General features: G+C 41.6%; 2 protein-coding genes across 9 annotated transcripts in view; one reads left to right on the top strand and one right to left on the bottom strand.

Annotated features, from left to right (window-relative positions):
• disp1 (dispatched homolog 1 (Drosophila)) overlaps positions 1-11,880 on the top strand; it is a 72,697-nt gene extending 60,817 nt beyond the window's left edge. For all 7 annotated transcript variants that reach the window (XM_026318999.1, XM_026319001.1, XM_026319000.1 and 4 more), the window contains 8 exons: positions 3,358-3,387; positions 3,870-3,993; positions 4,822-4,949; positions 6,578-6,672; positions 6,994-7,091; positions 7,266-8,855; positions 9,098-9,361; positions 9,539-11,880. In XM_026318999.1, the coding sequence (XP_026174784.1) occupies positions 3,358-3,387; positions 3,870-3,993; positions 4,822-4,949; positions 6,578-6,672; positions 6,994-7,091; positions 7,266-8,855; positions 9,098-9,361; positions 9,539-11,323 (4,114 nt within the window). In that variant the 3' untranslated portion in view covers positions 11,324-11,880. The remainder of the gene's footprint in view (positions 1-3,357; positions 3,388-3,869; positions 3,994-4,821; positions 4,950-6,577; positions 6,673-6,993; positions 7,092-7,265; positions 8,856-9,097; positions 9,362-9,538) is intronic.
• Positions 11,881-15,303: 3,423 nt separating this feature from the next.
• On the bottom strand, positions 15,304-23,698 carry LOC113137091 (toll-like receptor 5). Of its 2 annotated transcripts, XM_026318476.1 has the most exons (6): positions 23,560-23,698; positions 23,258-23,425; positions 22,168-22,227; positions 18,224-20,507; positions 17,544-17,632; positions 15,304-16,823 (listed from the first exon to the last, which is right to left on the bottom strand). In XM_026318476.1, the coding sequence occupies exons 2-6, from the start codon at positions 23,270-23,272 to the stop codon at positions 16,578-16,580; spliced, it is 2,694 nt and encodes an 897-aa protein (XP_026174261.1). In that variant the 5' UTR covers positions 23,273-23,425; positions 23,560-23,698; the 3' UTR covers positions 15,304-16,577. The 2 variants fall into 2 exon arrangements, with proteins under 2 accessions (XP_026174261.1, XP_026174262.1); XM_026318477.1 differs by lacking the exon at positions 23,258-23,425 and having other exon boundaries at positions 23,560-23,680.

The following is a 23,698-nucleotide window of genomic DNA, read 5'->3' as shown; positions in this document are numbered from 1 at the left end:
CTTGTCCCATGCTACCTGAAAGGCTGATGCATTTTGAATTGTACTGTTGCTACTTTTGCCTAGACCCTATTTAGATTATGATATCTGCATATAAATACAGTTTCAAACTTTCATTCAAAAATCCAAATATTTATAGAACCATCTCTGTTTCATAAACCATTAATTCTCAAGTGGTTTTATCATCTATCCCCACAGTCTTTGCCTCCCCAGTGTTCTTTAGCCATAAGTCTCTGTGTAAATATACACACAGGCCTGCTTATCAGGCACAGGGCAGTGTTTTTCTGCCCACATGGTCTCGTGATGTTATTTGGAGCAGAGGGCTGGTAGCCTGGGCCTATTTCACGCCTGGGTCAAGCCTGTAATTGTGTGCAGCGTTCCAGTGAGGAACTAATCAGTGCAAGGCGGGACTTGCAACCCGATGGTTGACACTAATTACTCTTGCTCTGACTTGAAGGCCTTGTTCATGAATTATTTATCTGCCTGTCTGTTGACAGTTAACTCACCGCCGACTCCCCAAATACACATACACACAATCATGTACAGTAACACACACACAGACGTACATTCATGGCACAGTAGGGTAAATTCAGAACAGAAAAATGGAGGAGTGGAGAAAATTTTAAAATATTTGTCTACATATACTAAGTTTTTTTTTAAGTTGAAAAAAAAAACAACTTTGGAAAGACTGATATAAATACATCTGTAGTACCAGTGAGGCAAAATTAATCTAATTGACATTTTTGCCCATAGCACAGTTTAAAGCAAAACGGCTGGTTAATCATAGCACTACACTGTAAAGAAATAAAAACAACACAGAACCAAAAATATTTTTAAAAAAAAACAAAAAACAAGTTTGTTAAGCATATCCCTTGCACCTTAGGTTGTCTACTTTGCTAGAATGCTGCAGACTTCTTTTGCAGTCCTATGGTCTAGTCCTGTCAGAATTTTAACTGTTGAAGTTTTATGTTCTTATGTGCTTATTGTATTGTCACATAGTGTCTTAAACCAGTAGATCCTTTCAAACATGCTTAAATCTTTAAATCAGCCATCGCTATATATCTCTCACAGTGTGATTTATAGTAACCAATTATGATCAGGGCCCGCAATTTCACTACATTACTGCTACTATTCTCAACTTTTGCCTAGGACGACCCCAAAATTGCAGTTTCTAGTGCCTTTAAGCAAACACACACATACACGTGTCTTTCCCCCTCACACACACTCCGAACCACAAGTGCTTCTCTATTTCTCTCCTCTGTCAGCACGGTGCTAAGTGAGTAGCAGGCGGCCTGTGTTTACCTTATTAATTAGCCCAGTGATCCAGAAACACTCTCCCTCTGGTAAATAGAATAACACTGAAAAGCTACTCAGGGCTAGGAGGAGGCAGGAAAGAAAGTAAGAGAGAGTGTGAAGGAGTCAAGGAGTGGAAAGATGGAAAGAGAAGAGGGCTCGAAAGTTGGCCAGACAGACAGTTGGAATTTTAAGTTTGCATTAGCGCCATCATGAGTACGAGGGATCAGAGAGTTGGGGAGGAAACCTGACACGACGGGTTGTAATCAAGCAGAATTTAGAGCCTTTGTAATTATCAACACTATCTGTCACACCGCCCCCTTCATTTATTCCTATAATGTACGTAAGGTGTGATAGTACTGTATATGAGCTTTCTTGCTTTTTATGGATCGAGATTGAGGCCAAAAAGTGTCAGGAACACATATTGTTCTCAGTTTGCCAAATCTTGAATTCGTTACCTAAAATTGCTTTGAAAATGTCACCTGAGTTTTATGAAGGCTGGGTAAATTATTGCTTTAGACTTGATAGATTCCTGATCTATCTCATCATTGTCATTTAAAAGTCTGGCACTAAATGGCTGGCTCAGGTATGCTATGTGTCTTTCCAGTTGGCTGAAATAATTTCAGATTGCAGACCAAAATTCGAAACAGACCTTTATTAGACAAATAGACATGCCTGAAAGCTCTTTTATGAATCCATTCCAACTATTTTCAATAACTCCACTCCTCCATTTTGAGCCATATTTCTGTCCTGAGGTCTGCAGTTCAAGGCCATACATGGAAAGCCAAGAGAGAGAGAGCACAGCGAACTGAATTATATTAGCAATACGGAGTTTTCCCTTGGCCGCTAGTTCAAAGAAGGGCAGGGAAAATGTGGTTTTCATTTGGCATTGTTAGTTTAAACCAGGTTAAAGGTCACTTTGTTAGTTAAAGGTAACATACGCCTCACAGATGATCGCAGATGTTTTTATATCAATATTCAGCAAAACACGGACAAGTCTCTTGATTCTAATCTATATTTTTATTACATAAAATTATATTGTACTATGTACTATATACAGTATATGAATACATATATATACTATGTAAAGGAGGTGCTTTAGCCAGGCACTAATATTAAAATGCGATCTGTGTCTGGATATGTTATCTAGATAATACCACATTAGTGGGAGGTCAGACTGCAGGCCCTTTGGAGCTAAGGTCATCACAGGATCTGCTGGGGTTTTGTCACTCACCTCTCTCTCTAGTCGCTCCACATACATTAGGTTCTGTGTCTGCCTGACCCGTTTAGCCTGCATCATTTATCTCCTGCAGCCCCGCTGTGATTGTGTCGCCATTTCTGAGTTTCTTACTTCCTCTTCTTCCCTCCTCTTCCCCTTCACCTGGCGGGTTTCCTGCTCCAAGCATACCGAACACTCCCCCAGCACTCCCAGCAGGCCCTGACGAGAAGTCCAGATAGAGCCTGGACTTTTTGTGTCTCTGCGTGTGGGTTAATCCTCCCAGTAACAGGAAACCTGATTACAGAATGGAATCCTTATAACGTGTCATTAATGATAGCTTGTGTGTCCTGAAGTGTGTCACATCCTTGTTGATAGATCTGAGTAGACTGATTTTGTATGGTTGTAGTGCACTTCTCATGTAGGAGGTTTATTTCAGTTCAAGCTTATAGCTCTCTTCAGATTTGATTTGGGTGCAGTCACAAATCTGTCAGGATCACTTTGATCCAGGCAGGAATCTTCAGGTCTGCGTCAGTCTGTGGTGAAAAAATGTTATTCTTTCATATGTCATGAGTTGCCTGTGTATGTCACAGAAGTAAGATTGTGACATCTAGAAGGAATTTGACAAAGGAAAACAAACATATCAAGTTTGCTTAAAAGTGGTTTTGATAGTTGTCAGTTTGAACATTTTCAGTGGCCTTGTAGTGTGTGCTGCTGCTGGGGAAAAAAGACAACAAATCATGAAGAAGAGACGCCCAGTCTTGCTGAAAAGTCTCAGTAAATCTGTTTCTGGTTGACTGTTGATTCAACTTGAAAATATAAACCTGATTTATCTCCTTTTTGTTTTTCAGCCCTGCAAGGACGTTTCGATTCCCCAAAAGGTAAGATCTGCCAAAAAATAGCTTCTCTTCTGTTAATGCTCTGGATGCTCTTTCCTTTTCCTCCCTTTATTCATCATCCATCCATCACTGTTCCTGTGGAGCCATCATTCCTCAGTAGTGAGTCATGAAAGTTATTGATGGGAGTTATGAGTCTCTCTCTGTACCTGGCCTCTGTTAACCAGCATCTTGGATCTCCACATCTCTTCATTCCATTGCAGTAAACATTGCTGTCTAAAACATCATCCAGGAGACTGTTTAATAGAGGATTTAGGCTTTGTCAGAGATATCAGAGAGGGTTAGGGTTGCAAAATCACTAGTATGTTGAGGTTTGCATAGATATAGAGACTCTTGGGATGCAAAACCTGCTAACCATGTAACAACAAGATGGATTGGACTTATCTGATATTTTTCTTTCTTTTTTTATGCATTTTTTGTCTTCCTGTCTTTTCACCAGTGAGTTCAGTCTCTTCCTCTTGTTCCAGCTATGCCGAGCTGATTGCTGATTGGCCAGTGGTGGTGCTGGGGGTGTGCACAGTGCTCATTGTGGTGTGTGCCCTGGTGGGCATCCTGGTGCCTGAGCTGCCAGATTTCTCTGACCCGCTGCTGGTGAGTACAGATATGTACCCTTCCACAACCAACCAGCCACTCTCATCCAAGATGTGAAAGGCTGAGGATGTGTGGTCTTTGGAGTGCTTTTTAAAAATATTAGTATATGCAAAGAGAAATAAAACTTATGAGGGTGAGTTTTTTCACTGCACTTATACAAAGTACTGGTACTGTCATAGATATTAAAGCTACAGTATGCAAGATCTGTAAATCAATGCTGCTGTAAGACTTAAAAGCAAGCCACTGTGGTCCTCACACCCTTTCCTCTTCCTGCTCCATTTTATGCTCCACCTAGCTCAGTCTCTGCTACTGCATGAACTGGGAGCTTGCTAGCCTGTAGGTCGACGATAGCGATGTTGTCAAACAACCAATACTAACTTGAACCTTCAGTACAAGAAGAGTAATAGACCAGAAACATGTTCATGTATAAGCTGACAGCTCTTATATGTAATTTTGTCTACAGAGGTTGCACACTGTAGCTTTAAAGCACTTATCAGTTTGACTGTCCTGTGATATGTATTGGGTGTGGTAGTGTTTACAGTATGTGTTAGCAGTAATACTGACAGGCCAGCACACTGTGAAAGCGATACAGTTGCAGATATATTGGGTTGCTTCCCTGGTATGCTTATATTACTTCATACTGTTGGAGTCATGTTGAAATGTAGTTTATGAATCTTCCTCTGTTAATACATGTAATTTTCATCTTGAAGCTTCTATATAAATACTGACATTTTTATTAATACCAACTTTCCATCTTTAACGTAATTGTTAATACAATGATCTGCATCATTAAACATAACTTATGGGTTTTTTTTCCTCCTTCCAAAGGGTTTTGAGCCACGGGGAACAGCCATTGGCCAGCGACTGGTTACGTGGAACAACATGGTGAAAAACACAGGCTACAAAGCCACACTGGCAAACTACCCCTTCAAATATGCAGATGAGCAGGCCAAAAAGTAATTTCACAAACATCTCTTAGGGTATCCACACATGCTGCTCACTTAAATTGGTTTTATGGTAGAGAGACAGACAGCTCAACGGCTGTTGGACAGTTTGGGAAAGTACAAAATTATTTTTATCAGCAGAAGAGATTTGTTTCATATTTTAAAATTTGTTAGTCTCTCTCAGTAAAGACTGGCGTCGTAGTGGGAGACAGGGTGGGAAGGAGGAGGGGGCCAGAGAAGTTGAAGAATACTGTTGACAGACATTCCGAACAGTCTAAACCTCCTCCTGTAAGAAAAGGGGAGTCAAGTAGAGATCTGTCCATCCACAAGGTCATCTTCTGTCTCCTGTCAGTGGGAGTCTGATCATTAATCAAGAGCAGGTCTCTGCATGTCTCTGTCTGTCTCTGACTGTATAATTACGGTCATTCTTCAGACTAATCCTCAGTTACAAATTGCTGCTGAGATCTGATATTTTTTTGTTTTGATGCTTATATTATTGGCTCCATCATATTTTGGTTATTTTTGCCTTTGAAAATACACTGAAATTCTGCATCTACCCAGCCATCAATTTTGACCCCTATTTAGCTTCTAATTGTTGACTTATTGCATGACCCCCCAGATCCTACAAGTTGTCTATGATGAATGATAACATTGCAGTGAAGAATGTGATTTAGTATCCTATATCCATGTGGTTATGATTAGAATATCTAAAAATTGCAGCTCCTGTCTGCTGATTAGAAAATAGATCCTTTCAGTAGTTCCCTGTATCTTCATCTCTGTCTCCTGCTGTGTCTGTGGCTCTTTGTGTTCCTTTCTGTCTCGCTCCATGTGTCTGTCTGCAGGTGTCATTGTCTGCTTATGTGCGTATGCTGTAAAAGAGGCCTCTGCTGCTGTCAGCAAGCTTCCCTGCCTCATACCCTCTGTCTGTCATCCCTTTGGTCTTTCTCTGACAGCCACCTGATTACTCTGCCTTCCTGACGATGTGGCCCCTATAATAAAATGCACATACACACAGAAAGGCGGCCTGTCTGAACCAAAATCCTCAATTGCTCACTGGCATGTAGGCAGTATTCTCCAATGCTAGATGGCTGCATTATTCTTCCTAGAACACATAGACACACGCTTGTCTTCAGGTCCCCCCCTCAGGCCTCCATGCTCAATCAGAGCCACTATTATCATTATTATAATAATGATACTGCTTTTCAAGTACATGCAGCTGATTTTGGATGAACATCAATTACTCCTGCTCAGTTCATCACTGAGCTTCAAATCTACCCCCGTTGTTTTGTATTATGCTGACATTGCAGCTGGCACCATTTCTGTTCTCTGTTTAAATGATTTCATAAATCACCAGACAGGTTCCTGGGTTTGGATTGATTAGTAGCTATGGTTTTATACCACTTTTTGGAGGCATTGTGGTTTCAAATAACCCCAGTTATGGTAACAAATAAAGAAAATATATTCCAACTAATTAACAAAGACATGTAAATCTGAAAGAATAGAAATTTAGACTCAAACTGGACCATGAGACTAATTATGAAGCAGTATCAAACTCCACGGTTTTAATGTTTCTGATGTGGCTCATTTAATAATAATAAAAAAAGTTATGTTCACGATGTCCCAATTTATTTGTTTTTTAGTCACCAAGAGCCCAGGTGGCCTGAAGACCACTTTGACAGAGATAAACGGCAAGTGGAGTGGGACTTCAGTAAAGAGTTCTTCTGTGACGTGCCAGGTAAGATTTCTATCTGTATCAGTCAAACTAAGTACTGTTGATGTGTAAAACAAAAGTGAAGCCGGAAATGAAAAATAAAAACAAAATGAGGTTCTGTCTGCAGCCAGTGTTTGGTTTGTCCATTTGGGCTACTGTAGAAACATAGCAGTACAACATGGCTGCCTCTAAATCTAATCTAAATGTAGATTTAAAAGGTTCATTCTAAGACTTAAGAAAATATAATGGTTGGTAATTTGTGAATACTATATTCCATTTCTGCATAGATCCCTATAACTGTTACACATTGAATCTTTAAGTAGTAAAACATTTATCTATACACAGGTGACAGTTATTCTAGACTGGTGTTCACATCAGCTGAGGGGAAGAGCCTGTGGAGTATTCAGGCCATTAAGTCGATGTGCAATCTGGACAACACAAGGGTATGTATGTGGAACAGGATAAGGTGGACTGGTAATGATACAAGTCTAGTTGTCTTTATTAGTTTTGTCATTTTCTATAAATAAGGCTTTACATAGTTTTCTGCCTCTTTCAATCTTTTCTGTCTCTATACTTTTTCATCCATCTGTGTATTCATTACTTGTCTCTATTTGCAGGTACGATCCCACCATGACTATTGGAGTCTATGTCAGCGCACCAATGATGCTTCCTGTTGCCCCAGCTGGACACTTGGTAATTACATTGCCGTCCTCACCAACAGGTCATCCTGCCAGAAGATCACAGAACGAGATGTATCGCACACGCTCAAAATCCTACGCTCGTGTGCCAAGTACTACCACAACGGCACACTGGGACCAGACTGCTGGGACATGGCCCTCCGACGGAAAGACCACCTGAAGTGTGGCAGTGTGCCTCGGAAGTGCACCAAGTACAACGCTGTCTACCAAATCCTTCACTTCCTGGTGGACAAGGACTTCCTCAGTCCTAAGAGCCTAGACTATCCACCACCTGTGCTCAAGTACAGCATGCTCTTCTCTCCCACAGAGAAAGGAGAATCTATGATGAACATTTACTTGGACAATTTTGAGAACTGGAATTCATCAGACGGCATCACCACAGTCACAGGGATTGAGTTTGGCATCAAACATGACCTCTTCCAGGACTACCTCCTGACAGACACAGTGTACCCCGCCATAGCTATAGTGATCGTCCTGCTAGTCATGTGTGTGTACACGCGCTCAGTCTTCATCACGCTAATGACAGTAATAGCCATCATCAGCTCACTGATTGTGTCTTACTTTCTCTATCGAATGGTCTTCAACTTTGAGTTCTTCCCCTTCATGAACCTCACGGCTCTTATCATCCTGGTAGGCATTGGTGCAGATGACGCCTTTGTGCTTTGTGACGTGTGGAACTACACCAAGTTTGATAAACCTCATGCTGAGCTAGCAGAGATAGTCAGTGTGACCCTGCAACATGCTGCCCTATCTATGTTTGTCACCAGCTTCACCACTGCTGCAGCTTTTTATGCCAATTATGTCAGCAACATCACTGCCATACGCTGTTTTGGCGTCTATGCTGGCACTGCTATTCTGGTCAACTATATTCTCATGGTGACATGGCTTCCAGCTGTGGTGGTGTTACACGAACGTTACCTGCCGAACATGTTCCCCTGCTCCAAGCCTTCCCACCAGCAAAGAGGTTACTGCACCCGATTGTTCTGGGCAGGTCTTTGCCAGAAGGCCAACAGATGTCTCTTTACTGTCTCTGAGGCGTCTAGGATTTTCTTCGAGAAGGTACTGCCCTGCATTGTCATCAAGCTGCGCTACCTCTGGCTCTTCTGGTTCCTTGCCATCACAGTGGGAGGGGCCTATGTGGTTTGTATCAACCCAAAGATGAAGCTTCCGTCTCTGGAGCTGGCGGAGTTTCAGGTGTTCCGATCCTCTCACCCATTTGAGCGTTATGATGCTGAGTACAAGAAACTTTTCATGTTTGAGAGGGTTCATCATGGCGAGGATCTTCACATGCCTATAACCATTGTCTGGGGCGTAACCCCTGTGGATAACGGGGACCCCCTGAACCCCAAAAACAAGGGAAAGCTGATGCTGGATAGCAACTTCAACATTTCCAGTCCAGCATCTCAGCTGTGGATCCTCAACTTTTGTCAGAAGCTGAGGAACCAGAGCTTTGTCTTTCAGTCAGAGGAGCAGGACTTCACCAGCTGCTTTATCGAGACATTCAAACAGGTCAGTCCTATGCTAAGTATGCATAATTCCTAAAATATTGAAATGTACATTAGTAGACACTGAGAAATCTTACTGACTATACCCAGTGAAAAAAAAAATTCCTCATCAGAAATTGAATGTAACTAGTAGGAAAACAAATCTATATCCTATTTTAATGTATCACTGTGACACTGAAAAGAGCCAATTTAATCTTTAAGTGTCTCAAGTTATATTCAACTTTTTTTTTAACCTTATTTTAACAGTGGATGGAGAATCAGGACTGCGTAGAGGGCTCAGTCTACCCCTGCTGTAGTCAGTCCACCTTCCCCTACAAGCCTGATGTCTTTGAGTTGTGCATTAAGAGAGCCATCATGGAGCTGGATCGGAGTACTAACTACCATCTGGATAGCAAAACCCCTGGGCCTCGATTCGATATTAATGACACCATCAGAGCCATAGTTTTAGAGTTTCAGAGTACCTATCTTTTCACACTGGCCTATGAGAAGATGTACCAGTTCTACCGAGAGGTAGGACCTGTGGGATTTTACATTTCAGGTTAAACTGTATGCACTCATACAGCACTATTAAAACTATACTAATGCTATCACCTGCAGACAGTCTGATTTAATGATTTTGTTCTTACAATATGTACAAGATCAGTTTTATTACTTCTTTAATTCTCCTAATATTAATGGCTGTTTTAGGTGGATGTCTGGATCACAGAGGAGCTGCGCTATGCCCCAGCAGGCCTGAGTCACGGCTGGTTCATCAGCAATCTGGACTTCTATGACCTGCAGGACAGTCTGTCAGATGGCACTCTGGTTGCCATGGCGCTGTCAGTGGCTGTGGCTTTCAGTGTCATGCTCTTGACTACCTGGAATGTCATCATCAGTCTGTATGCCATCTTGTCGATTGCTGGGACCATATTTGTCACAGTCGGCTCTCTGGTGCTTCTGGGCTGGGAGCTTAATGTCTTAGAGTCTGTTACCATTTCTGTGGCAGTGGGGCTGTCAGTGGACTTTGCAGTCCACTACGGTGTGGCCTACCGGCTTGCTCCAGAGTCTGACCGTGAGGGGAAGGTGATTTTTTCCCTCAGCCGCATGGGCTCTGCGATTGCAATGGCTGCACTGACCACCTTTGTTGCTGGGGCCATGATGATGCCCTCAACTGTATTAGCCTACACACAGTTGGGAACATTCATGATGCTGATCATGTGCATCAGCTGGGCTTTTGCTACCTTCTTCTTTCAGTGCATGTGCCGCTGCCTGGGACCTCAGGGCACTTGTGGGCAGATTCCATTGCCCAAAAAACTGCAGTGCCAGGCCTTCACAGAGGTCACATCCACAAACGCCTCATCTCCAGGGAAAGGCCAAGGCAAGTACCAGCTGGACAGCAGAGGTAGGGAGGTGGAACATTATGAGTTGGAACCGCTGGCATCCAGTCAGAAGACTGAAGATAAACCTCGAGAAGAGCAGGAGGTTTGTACTCAGCTTTATAATGGAATCCCCCCTCTCCACCACAGCGCCCCTTATTCACACATCCATTACAAGAGCAAACCTGAGACTGGAAGAACTGGCCCTGAGAATGGCCTAGTAGCTACACTGAGCACACCGCCCAGGTGCCAGTACTCTCAGAACACTAACTGCACATGTGGGGACCCCCCTCCTCTTCCTCCTCACCTGCCTCAGCAGTGGACCCCCCACTCCTGTGCTCAGCAACCCCAGGACTCCTCTTCCTGTCCCTCTACCCCTCAGCTCCTTCCCCTCTCAAGAAACACCTCCAGTAAACAAAATACAGCCCTGTTATCTTCACACTTGGACCCAGTTTACACACATGTTGAATGCCGTATGCACTATGTCCATTGTCCCCCCACCCATTTCCACCACTGTTCCCAGGGAAGAGTAGTGACACCCAGGCAAGGACCTGTACACAGCTGCCATCTCAGGAAGTACTGCATACACACTGCAAACCTGCAGGTTGGTAGATCCACAACCCCACCTATAGGTCCAGTCTCTGGCTCAGAGTCTGTGGGACAAGAGGATCGTGGACCTGAAGTGAGTCATTCAAGTCCTGACAGTAGCCAAAATATCAGCGCCCATGCGATAACACAGCCTCACACTCAGTGCCCCTCGTCACACACAACAGACAGACACAAGGTGAGGGACAGAGACCACCACTATTGTGCTGACAACCATGTACCCACAATGACCACACAAACAACAGCACAAACGGATGCTTGTTGTAAAATCCCTGGCAACCAGGAGAAGCTCGAAAGTATTCCCGTCACATGGGAGGAAAGTGTCAAAAAGTGCAAACAGAACTCCAAAAGAGAGCGAGCATCATCTGCCTCTCCAAAGAAACTCTACTGTTTCAACAGGACGTTGAAAGTGAAGTGCAATTCAGCTTCAGAGTTTAATGTGCCAAAAAGTGAAACCGGTGTGCCTCCTATTGCAGTCAACACTAATCCCTCTTCTGAAACCTTATGTTGATAACAAATTGATATTTTAATAAAACTCAATCCAGAACAAATAGCAAATGTCCAAAAATGGAATGACACATACACAAGCGTCTCTGTGCAATCAAACAATGTGTGGGATGTGTGTGCTAACCAAGTGCCTAGATGCATTTCAGAAAACTGCACAGATTCTGTTTACATTTTGTTTTTTGTGTTCACTACTTCTTCATCTGCCAGGATATGTGTTTGATTTTACAGAGAAACACACACTATTAAGAAAACTCTGTCACTATGGGAAATTAATGGTCTTTCTACAAAGACACCTCAATCAAGTTTGTTTTAAAGTGTCAGTTATACAGCAGCCACTCGCACCAACAGAAAATCTTAAAATATTGTTATACTGTGTTATTATCAATATATGTTGTCTGATATAGTCACATCAACTTTATGCTGTTAAAAAAAGTTGTTGACTGACACTTTTTTCTATTGTGGGAGCTAGTGTTGAATTCTCAGTTGGTTCTTGTGTTCAAGTCACCACATGCCTCAGATAAAAGATGTACTGTATGATTAAAATGTCTTTTTTTAAAAACATCACTATTGTCTGCTGTTCCTCTATTGTATATACACATGCTCAGTCCATAAAGTGAGAGCTGTTCAAAGAAGGGATATATCTTTAATCATATCTGTGTACACCTGTTTCATTGTCTCGTAACTGCTGGCACCTTCAGTGCTATCTGCTACATCAACCCTGAGGCCATTGACTGGATTTAAACTGGGAAGGGCTGTCTGCTGTTTGCGCTCACGTACACTTGATTTATGCAACAAAAACAGAACAGAATTTATTACTAATTTTGATACAGATCTCATCTTCTCAGGACTACAAGTCCATCAACAACATCTCTACTTCAGACACTGGCAAAGCTTGGAAATGGGTTTGTCAATTATATAATAATACATAAAGATAAAACCATAATCATAAAAATCATTTTTGGAAAGGCTGAATAGGTTGTCACAGAAAAATCCTGTGTTGTGCGGCTCATTACATGCATTACATCAGCTGAAAGAAGTGCTCTAAACTTTTAGGCCTGCTGAGGCAGACAGCTTTAATTATAGGGAGACAACACTCTGGCACAAAACACTAAGAAAGCAATCCCAGCTGCCATCAGCAGTGGTTTTGCTTGTCTAACAAATATATATTTTGAATGAGTTACTTTTTTGTAATATTACTGGGAAACATTGAAACACAAACTGCTGAGTGTTTTGCCTTTTTTTTTTTCATTGAAACAAGCTAATTATGGCTGTGGCCTGTGTGTTAAAGGAGAACACAGCTTTTATACTTTTAAGCAGATCTAAATGTTTTTACAATAATAGATCTGATTACTAATATAAATGCTGCCTGCTGATAGTGATCAGTCTACTGAGAAGAATATCCTGTGTTTTTGTGTCTTTCAGCTCATTGTTTTGGTTTTTAGGCCCATAGCCTTCTTCTTTTGGTTCACTTGGTCCACTATAATAACAACATTTTACTGCAGGTTTAATTCACTTGGCAGCTCCCTTTTATGATCAGTTCTTAACTGTAAAGCTCTACTGGACCAATTGGAGGATAAGTAGTTTGCTCAAGAACTACTTGACAATACTCATTGATCATTTCCTTTCTGTTATTTTTTTCTCCCCCACACAGACGCAACTGAGGAGCACGTGGCTAATGGGAGAGCCCTTTTCAGAGCTGGAAGTTAAAACTGTCCCTGATTGGACCGTCACTCTAATCAAGTGACAGACGTAGGTGTAGATTTCCCTTCTTTTTCATCCTTTCTTTTTCCTGACCCCTCCACTCTCGCTCTTTACCTCTTTCTGTCACTAAGTCCATTCCAAACATTTGCAGAAAACGTCTGTTTCCTCAGAGCTCACTTGGGAAAAGAAGCAGTCATCCCCTCTTTCTGCTCCTGGTTCTTTGATGTGGAATGTGGAGGCTGATCTACTCCCAGTATGTTAACACTCACTTATGCACTGACTTAGAGCTGTTTTTTGTGGATGGCTGAACACACTGAGACACTGAGACAAACTTGTGTTAATGTCCTTGGTCTTTTTTCAGGCTTTAGATCAAAATCAATTAGACATTTGCTTCTGAATCCCATGTGTGACTGACTGTTTTTTTGATATGGGATGTCAGAAACAATCCTCGCTGTTTTCAAAGGCTGCTTTTACATCTCTAATTTAGTGCTTTATTTTGCATCCCAGACACTTTTCAGAGGGACTCTTCTGTGGAAACACCATTAACCCATCAGAAGTCATTTATTTCAATGTGAAATGCTAGTTTCCACCACAACTGTGACTCAGAGAAGCTGCTTGGAAGAAGGATGCTCCTCTGGCCTGAAAACGTCTGATGGTGGCAGAGAAGAGAAGGAAAAGTACCACTATGCTTTTGCTGGGTCTTTTCCTCTAATTTTTACTCTTCATAACATAATTAAACCACACACACTGGGCTTGTTTGATGCTTCTGTGTTGAAGGAAAGATCTTATTTTGGCTCATACAGATCACTCTGTGTTTTCCCCTCAGCCTCAGATCCCCCCCAGCTGCCTTCATTCTCCCCCTCTGCTCAACCGCTGCAGTGAAGATGAGTCCACTTCCTTTAGAGGATCCCTCCACATGCTTGCGTAAGCATCCCTGTAATTATATTTGCTTAAACTAAGGTCAAATATTAGCCACGGCCATGGGGCAGGGTTTCTTACATTTCCCTGTGAGGGAGAATCTCAGAAGCACGTGTGTCTGTTCTAAGTATATTCTACAGGCCTGAAATAACTGTGAAGAAGCTGCAGGGCCGGAGAGCTTGTTTACAAGGTAAACATTTGCTTCCACTTTTCAAATTAGATTTTGGTGGAGCTGCTGTACTGGGCCAAATTTATGGGAGTGAAACAGGTCTTGCTTCATTCTCTTTAGATCAGTGGAAAAGCTCTGTTTTGTGTTATTCTTGTGTTAATCTTACCTCAGCTCTATGGATTTCTATTCAAACTTACCATAGAAAAAAATGGATATGGTAGAGCAGGTCGACCATGAACCGGAGGGTTGTGATTTGATCCTAGGCTTCCATGGTCCACAGTGTCCTTGGGCAAGACACTGAACCCCAAATTGCCCCTGGTGGCTGTTCCACTGGTGTATGAATGTGTGAGCAACTGGATGAATGGACAAATAGTGTAAAAGTGCTTTGAGTACACTTGAGTGTAGAAAAGTGCTATACAAGTATAAGACCATTCACCAGTCAATGACATATCAACAGTTACTGTTCAAATTTCTAATGGCTGTGGGGACAAAGTGTCTCCTCAACCTCTCAGTTCTACAGCTGCAGTGAGATGAGCCTCCTACTGCAGCTGCTACTCTGTCCTGTCAGGATATTGTGAAGGGGGTGTTTATTATTGTCCATTAGAACAAGTGGCTTCCTCCACATCTGCTGCTCCACTATTACCCACTACTACTACTCCAGATCTAAACACAGACTCCTCTAATTTAAAACCAAACTACATAGAATCTACAGAATCTGGATGTTTTCTCCCTGTAGGTGACATACATCACAAAGAACTGCAGAACCAGATCATTTACTTATTATCTTTGGGTCATCCCAACCAACAGCCTGCTTTTCTTTAGCTCATTGCAGCTAAATATAGCTGAAAGACTCACATGACACCATACATTTAAAAAATAATCAACATGCCTTAAAAAACCCACAATTTGGCATTATCACTGTGTAACATCTACATCTGACAATTTGAAATAATATCCCAGAGACATACAAATATGAAGTATGACAGATGGAAGTATATTGTACCTCAGAGCGACTGTGTGAGATTATCTAGATTCTGTGGTGCCTTTCTCTTTCGCCTTTGATATCCATTATGATAATTATTGAAAATAAGAAACACAAAAGTTTTTAAACAACACTCTAGACAATTTTTGGGCTCCCTCAAGTCTCTGAAATAACACCCACTAAATTACAGGAGCACAACATTTTCTGACACAGGTAAAGATCCTAGGAAATCCTTTACAAACAAGCGCATGATAAAAGCATGTTGGACAGATGTTAATGTCACACAGTGTTCGGCGTTATGGACTGTACTCAGTGTATAAGCAGCAGCAGGAGTCTGCAGACAGGCTGTAATGTTCAGAACAGCTGGCCCGTAAAGACTGGGAGGATGCAGGCGGTCAGGGCCAACAGAACGGAAGCTTTCCTCTGCCCAGTAGCTTCCTGTTTTCAGTCTCATAGCTCAAATGAAAGGACACCAACTGACCTCAGATTCACTCTCTTCTTAATCCAGTGAACCCAAGTGCTTAGTGACACTATAGCATTTGCAGTTGCTCCTGAGATGAACAGTGTCACTGTGCGACAATTATAAACAGCCTTCGAGTGCTGATCACTGAACTCTCACTAATAACGCTCTGGGTCTTCACTGATCTCTCCACACTGACAGAAATGGCTAGTACAGAAATGGCTAACACACGCCATCTGGTGGATAAAGTAGTAAATAAAACTCCAAATGGCTCCTCCATCATTTCCTCTTCAACAAGCAGGAAATCTTACCATGATTTATTTCCTTTTTGATTGTATTTCAGATGTTTCAGATGATTTTTTGACAACCAATCAATAAAATTCTTTCAGAAACAAAAAGCTGAAGTAATGTTTTAGAACCGTTTTGTAGAAATTCTGATTAATCTATTAAGAAAATCTAAAACTATATGGAGAAATGATTCATAATTCATAGCCACACAAAAACTATATTCTACATGATCATCTTGTTACATGGAAACACTCCACAAGTCTGGAGCAGCAGGTAATTAACAATAACACTTTACAGAGAAGTAACAGATATTCAGAGTTTTTTTTAAATTTTATTTTACATACAAATTAATATTAGGAAAAAAAAAATCTGCTAACAAATGCCCTCATGCAGAAATCAGGAATCATAGGAATCATAAAATTGACAGCAGCTTTTAACATACTGACAAACCAAACTTTTTAACAGACACCTCTATCAACATGCTCATGTTCAGGCCTGTCGGATCATGAGCATGTGTCAGAGCATGTGTCTGAGGCTGCAGTTATGTAACACCTGTGGTAAAAAAAACAGACTTCCCCTCTTCTTCTTGCTTCATTCTTCAAGCTCTCAGGGTTTTCTGTTCCACAAAACATGTCTTCCTCACTCTACTAAAGAGCCTGAGCATTAACCTACTGGTGACACTTCAGCAGGCGTGGATATTGCTGTCAGAAAGTATTCCAGGTTTAACATATAGTCAGAATTCACATGGCGATAGTTTGGATGTAGTCCAGCTGGATAGGGTCCTCATGTTCAGTTTGAGCGTCAGGCTGCTCAGGCTTGACTTTGTCCTCTGCAAACTTGTTCATCTTAGTGTCTTTGAGTATCTGTGAGATGAGTCGCTCATAAAACCACCCTAGGTCCTGAGGATCCTCAGGCCAGACGAGGTACTCTCTCTTCTGGACGAAACTTCTGACTGCATTGTATTTCATCAGGTGGTAAGGGGCCAGCTATTTCACCAGTAAGAAGATTTAGGTCAGCAGTGAAGATGATAAACTAACTTTTTGAGTTTTTTGAGTTCAGTAAAAAATTGCATGTCTATATGATGCCTGACCTCTACTGGTAAAATTGTGGTTCTGAGCATCCACTGATTTTATTTATTTATTTATTTATTTATTTATTGCTGCTGCTTGTTCTGCACAAAGTGAAGCAGATGGTGTGTTTTCATGTGTACTTTTCAGAATCAATACAATGTGGGTTTGGCTACTTTCTACCTGCTTTAATCAATCATTTTAATCAATCATTTTATATTAACAGCAGATTCCATGACTACTTTATGTGAAAGTGGTCACCTGCAAACTGAAAAATCATCTGACTCTCCCCTCAGTTCCACTGAAAGTTTTAGCGTTTTTTAGCTAGTCGTTTTGGCTCACACGTTTGTTTTCCTACTGCTCTCATCACATTTATTTTCACGCTTTGACAGATTATATTGTCATTTTTGGTAAAGTGAATACTGCATTTCTCAGGTTTCCAGAAACATGACTCAAATTGACTGCTCGTTATCTTGTGGATGTGTAAGTACGGCACTGTTTGCTAACACATTGATCATATTGATTTACAGGGGGATGCTATCAATGCTGTGTGCAAAAGAAAATCAGTTACTGTATGTTTAGAGATGGAAGTCCCATAGAATCAATGTAAAGCAAGAAACTCAGCAGCCTTATACACACCTTCCCTACCACCATCATAATCAAGACGTTCGTCAGCTCCTCCAGCATCCGGCCCTGGGCCATGTTGAATGCCTCCAAGCACCAGCCATCTAGGAAAGGACAACATCTTTGTTAGTTTGGCTCATTAGGAGATTAAGCCCAAATGTGGCCATTGTGACAGCAAGTGTTCTACATTTTGGAAACTAAGGGCTACGATAACTTTTTTCTTTTTAGTTACATATTTTGGGAGATTTGCTTATTCATTTTCTTTCGCTTTTTATGTTCTCATTTCAAAAAGTTGAGAACATTTGTACAATATTTATACACGTGTTCATACCTGACAATTAAACATGAAGCTACAGCCATTTGTCTTAGATTAGCATAAAGACTGGAAACGGAAAACACAACACCCAGACTGGTCTTGTGCAAAGATTAAAAATGTGGCAAAGCTCACTAACAAACATCTTAATTAACATATGCAAAAACGAAAACGTGTAAAATCACATAACCTAAAGTAAAACCAACAGGTAGTTGCTGTTCTCATTTTTCTTTAAGCTAAGATAACCAGCAGCTGAGTGTAGCTGCATTTTAATGGACAAAGTGAAAACAGATCAGTTTCACAAGAAAGAAATGCCAGATATTACACAGACATAATGTAAACTTGTGCCTGATAATACGGATCAAAGACACAAAACTTGTACCTTTCAGGAACTCCTTGGAGATGATGCACACAGTCTTTCTGCTGCCCCAGATGGCATCTCTGATGTTTGAAAGGTGATCCTCTCCTGGCAAAAAGTCTCTGGCCTCGAAACAACAGTGGAAAATGTTCTTCTCTGAAAACTGTTTATCAAGCCTCTTCAGTAAAGCGGCCTCCACCCACCTATAGTCATTGTTGCTGAAGCAGAGAAAGGCATCATATTGCACCTCTTCCACAGGAGGTGGTGGTTTTGGGCCCTCCAGAACTCTGCCGACAGTCCTTTTGTAAACAATATATATATTTCCACGGAAACGAGCATAAACAATCCCAGTGAGGATGACGGTGATGATGAAGAGGACAGAGAAGATGAAGAGAGTAATCCTAAGGTCTTCGAGAGCCTTTTCCTCATCTTGCTCACATGGTTCAATGATTGTGGAGTAATCCAGTAAGGGAAGGTTATGGAGAGCACCTGGAAACTCACACTTATAATCCCGAATTGGGCTCAGGAAGGTTACATTTGTCACATTCAACCACTTCAGGAAGCTCTCCAGATTACAGCTGCAGTGAAACCTATTTTCTGCCAGGCTGAGAAAGCTGAGGGACAAAAAATTTGTAGGGTCTGGGAAGGCTAGGAAGTTGTTTGAGAGGTACAGTGTTTTCAAGCTGAATGGAAAGACATCCGGCTGCAGATAGGTCAAGGCATTAGACGAGAGGTCAAGTTCTATGATTGAGCTGAGACCTCTGAAAATTCCTGGTGGGAGAGTGGTGAGAGAGTTGAAACTTATATTTAGACCAAGAAGATTCCCAAGATGATCAAAAAGGTCGAGGCATTTCCCCTGCCCCCAAATCATCTGTAATGAACTGTCATAAAGTTCCAGCACTTGCAAACTGTTATTATAGGGTATCGTAACATCCGGACTGCACTGCTTGATGTGGTTTCCACTATAGAAGAGATTCTGTAGATGCCTGAAGTGAGTTCCTATGAAATAAACATCCTTTAGGTCTGTTAGTCTGTTTTCCCTAACGTCTACGTGGACGCTGCTTACACCCAAGTCACTGATACCACTTAGGTGTTGCAACTTATTGTCTGCCAAAAGGAGCCACTGTAAGTTTGGTAATGACTCTGGGAAACCCAGGTTTCTCAGAGAGTTTCCTGTCAGATATAACGCCCGTAAGTTGGGAAGACCACGGAATGCTTTGTATCCCAATATACCGATGTGGTTGTAAGACACATCCAACACTCTAAGGTCTGTCAGGTGGGTGAATGTGTCGGAGCGGATTTCTCCAAGGAGGTTGAGTGACAGGTTGAGCATTCGTAAATGTCCCTGAAGACCGCTGAAGGCATTTGTGTCAATCTGATTGATTTTGTTTCTTGAAATGTCAATAATTATTGCATCAAGTAGAGGACTAAAAACAGCTGTTTTTAAGGCAAATATACTGTTTTGAGACAGATCTAAAATGTTAACCGCGCTGTTCATGAGGCCTGCAAATGTATGTTCATCGGGATCAGGAAGGTTGTCATGAGAAAAGCCTTTACCCATGTGTCCTGAGAATATCAGATGAGCAATCTGAGTCCCCTCTATTGCTCTGAAAAACTGTATTGCGGTGTTAATGCTAAACCCATTGCTGGATAACTCGAGGATATTAAAGGTCAACCCTTTGAAAGGGTTCCCACAACTTTCCTTGTCAAAATCTTTTTCATACATTTGGCCTAAGTGGTTAGAGTTTAAATCCAGGGATGTGAAGTGTTTTCCCCTGAAACCAACAAGATCTTCTTCACACAGTCTATCAATCTGATTCAGTTTGAGGTGTAACTCTGTGAACCTTGTGAGTTCTGTAAAGAAGAGTCCAGGCTGCAGTCTCACTATTTTGTTACCAAAGAGATCAAGCTTTTCTAAGGACAAAAGCGGCTCGAGATATTTTTCTGCCAGTATAGAGTCTGTTAAATTGCAATAATCCAGGAAGAGGTGTTGTAAATTGGACAGTCCTGCAAATACCCTTGGCTCCAGCTGAAGACCAATATTGTGACCTAGAACCAACCGTGTCAGCTTTCTCTGTCTGAGGAAAGCATTGCTCCTTATGACGAGTTGTACTTTCTGCAGTCCAAGATCTAAATCCTGCAGCTGCTCGTAGTCTCTGAGCGAGGTGCTGTTGATCTCACTGATGTAGTTCATATCCAGATAGAGGTGGGTGATGTTGGGAGGCAGAGTAGGAACCCAATAGTGGTTTTTAAAGGAGCAATAAGCTACAAGGCCATATAAAGGGCATGATGGGTAGCATGTGGTTACCTGTAGGCAAGAAGTTGCTGTTATTTCTGCGAATTGAGAAATAACTGAACTTTAGAGTTAAATGACTTTTTCAGTGTTTTCAGAAAACCGCTTGTTCATTTTCTTGCTGAGAGTTAGATGAGAAGATAGAAAGTAATTCAGCTTAGTTTACCATACGGCATGAAAAGGCAACACTGTTTTAAGACTTTATTAAATGCATACAAAACAGGTTGACGACAGATGATGTACAGTTTAGTGAGCTTTTGAAGTGCTACTAGCTTTTTAAAGACACCCCTCCAGCTTAAAGCCCTGATTGCATTACAGAATTTTGAGAAAATACATTTTTGCCACTAAAAGAATGTATGTACTAGATTATTTCACTTGGGGTCCTATGATCTAATCATTTTATAATCTTGAGTGTCTTCATATGGAAGGACTTATTTCTTTATATATGTGTCACTGTATCATCAATATTATTTCATCTCTCTCAGTGAATCTAATTGTATTGTTAAATTTGGAAATAGCTGTTGTCTTTGTGCTTATGCCACTTCACCTTTAAATGGTTCAAAATACTGCTGCTAGAATCTTAACCAAGTCCAACACATTATTAAACACGTCTCCCCCATTCTGGTCTCTCTCCTCTAGCTGCCTGTGCATAGTACAGCTCGTTTTAAAATCCAATCACTGACTTAATAGGCATTGCCCTTTCTAATACTCAGACCTCCTGCACCGTCATCACTCAGCCCATCTGTTCTCAACATTTATACCTCAAATAATCCCTTTATGTCTAGAAATGCTAACCTGGTATTCGCCCATTTCCCTTGTTTTAACCCTGTTATCTACCATATCCACAACCTAACTCTGTCTAATTTTATATCTATTTTCTTAATATTTTTACTTCCTAAAATCTATTCATTCAAATTATTACTAATTACTCTCTGTAATTACTCCATAGTAATTACAACCTGTCCTGCCAATTTTATATCCAGTTTATGTTCATCTTAAGCTTTGTGTTGTTGTAAATATGCAATGTAAAGTGTATTGAGACTCTGATGTAAAACACCTTATAAGCAGTACAGTTGTGTTGAGTTGTATGGAGTGAAGTCTGCTAAACATAAAGGGAAACTATCCATCCATCCATTATCTATACCCACTTATTCCTAACCAGGGTCCCAGGGATCTGCTGGAGCGTATCCCAGCTCTCTCTGGGTGAAAGGCAGGGGTCCACCCTGGACAGGTCACCAGTCCATCACAGGGCCACATAGAGACAAACAACCTCACACACTCACACTCACTCCTATGGGCAATTTAGAGTCACCAATCAACCTGACATACATGTTTTTGGACTGTGGGAGGAAACCAGAGTACCTGGAGAAAACCCACACAAGGACAGGGAGAACATGCAAACTCCACACAGAAAGACCAGGTTGTCAACCCAGGACCTTCTTGCTGTGAGGTAACGGTGCTAACCACTCACCCACCATGATGCCTAAAGGGAAACTGTATGCCATTTAATTTTAGTGTGCTCTTCAGTAAAAAAGCATCAGGTGGGTACCTTTAGGAAGCTATCAGAGTGATCTTTTCATCGGACTCTCTGCAAGAAAGTGAATAGTAGCTTTTTAGGATTGAATAAGTACATTGGCATAAGGGATCAGTTTTGAGCTTACTGTCATACACATACCTGCACATACAAACCAATGAAAACCGCCAGAAGAGCCAGCTTCCGCATACTGTCCTCGCCCTAACAACATGTCCAAGAACAGTAAAAAAATCAGTGAAGGGTGCAATATTGTCACACTCAGTAAAAACATTGGTATGAGCACACAGGCATGTGCGCATTTCGTAAGGTCTATGGAAAAAGGGGAAATTAGGTCAGACTGGTTGCTTTGGCAGGCTCATGATCCACTGATGCAGCTGCAGCAGCCACACTGCTCAGTACACAACCTTTATCTGATACCAGCTCTAATAATAAAGCTCTACTCAAACGGATGACATGTTTGCTTTGTGTAAATAACCGGAATGTTATAATGTAGAGACAATCACTGCTGCTGCACCTTCCACGCCACATACTTCTATATTATCCTGGTGCTTGTTTTACTTTACCTTCATGTTAATATTTAATCAAATGGATATGAAATGTTTTGATCTAAGTTCAGTTCACACATTATATTGCACACTATGTGTTAAAGCACTTCTTTTTTTAAAATGTGAACCTACTCAAAGCTGAGTTTTGCCATTTTATTACAATATAAGAACCAAAAAAAATGCTGCTGCTAATTATTAACAGCCTTTGGATCTCATGTTGGCTGTTGACCTCTCCCACCAGGCGTGTAAAGGGTCTGTGCTTTGTGTTACTGTTGCTAACAGAGTCTGTAAATCAGCTCACATGTATCCCATGCAACCAACCCATGCTCACTATTCAAACAAGGAAAAGTTCCGACCTCCGTCATTTGGCCTTTTCAAACTGGGCACTCTTCTTAGCCAAGAGCTAAAACGCTAATGTCCAGTTTAAATTGATGGGCATCCTCCAGGACCTGTGGTTAAACGTTTGTTACCCACTGGGTCACATGATTAATAACATATTAATAAACAAAGCTCTTTCCCACAGGAAAGAAGGAGCAGGCAGTGTGGTCAGACAGAAAGTGGACCAACAGGTCACCTGACATAGAAGCTCCTTTTACAAAATGATAAAAATGATACATCGCTTATATGTGATAAATAAAAGTAATATTCTACCATTGGCTGAGTATTAGTTTTTTTTTTATACCAACCTTCATGCAAATCATTTAGAGACGGTCCCTGGCTGGAGTGGGGTCTGCAAGGCTCCGTTTACCTTTCATTAGTTTCAGCCGTGGAAGAACTTGTGGCAGAGTATAAGCTGCGCTGTGCGTCCATGTCGGAGTGATCTGTTAGTGACAGCCCTGAGACCACAGCGGAGCCTGCACAGCGTCTGTCTGGGTTAGTGGAGTCGGAAAACAGCGGCGAGTCTCACCAGCCTCTAAAGCCGCGTTAGGCGCTTTGGATCTCACGTCCTGTTTACAAGGTTTATTGTCGATAAAGACAGAAAACTTACCTGTGGAGGAGAAAGTGAGGAAAGCTTCGGTGAAAGACCTTCTTCCTGCAGACCCGCTACCTGCAATATCCTGTCGGTCTGACAAAACACTGGAAATTAACAATTTCCCCACCTCCTCCTTCCCCTTTCTCACAGCCGA

This window comes from Mastacembelus armatus, chromosome 24 (assembly GCF_900324485.2).
Source record: "Mastacembelus armatus chromosome 24, fMasArm1.2, whole genome shotgun sequence".
Taxonomy (NCBI): Eukaryota; Metazoa; Chordata; class Actinopteri; order Synbranchiformes; family Mastacembelidae; genus Mastacembelus; species Mastacembelus armatus.
The sequence above is the reverse complement of the archived record's forward strand: the minus strand, read 5'-3'. Positions and strand labels throughout refer to the sequence as shown.

What these genes read in the sequence shown, in the direction of transcription:
- LOC113137091 (XM_026318476.1), bottom strand. An exon ending in CTCCAAGGAGTTCCTGAAAG is followed by an intron (nt 17,633 to 18,223) that starts GTACAAGTTTTG and finishes GTCCTTTCCTAG; the next exon opens with ATGGCTGGTGCTTGGAGGCA. An exon ending in TTATGATGGTGGTAGGGAAG is followed by an intron (nt 16,824 to 17,543) that starts GTGTGTATAAGG and finishes CTGGTGAAATAG; the next exon opens with CTGGCCCCTTACCACCTGAT.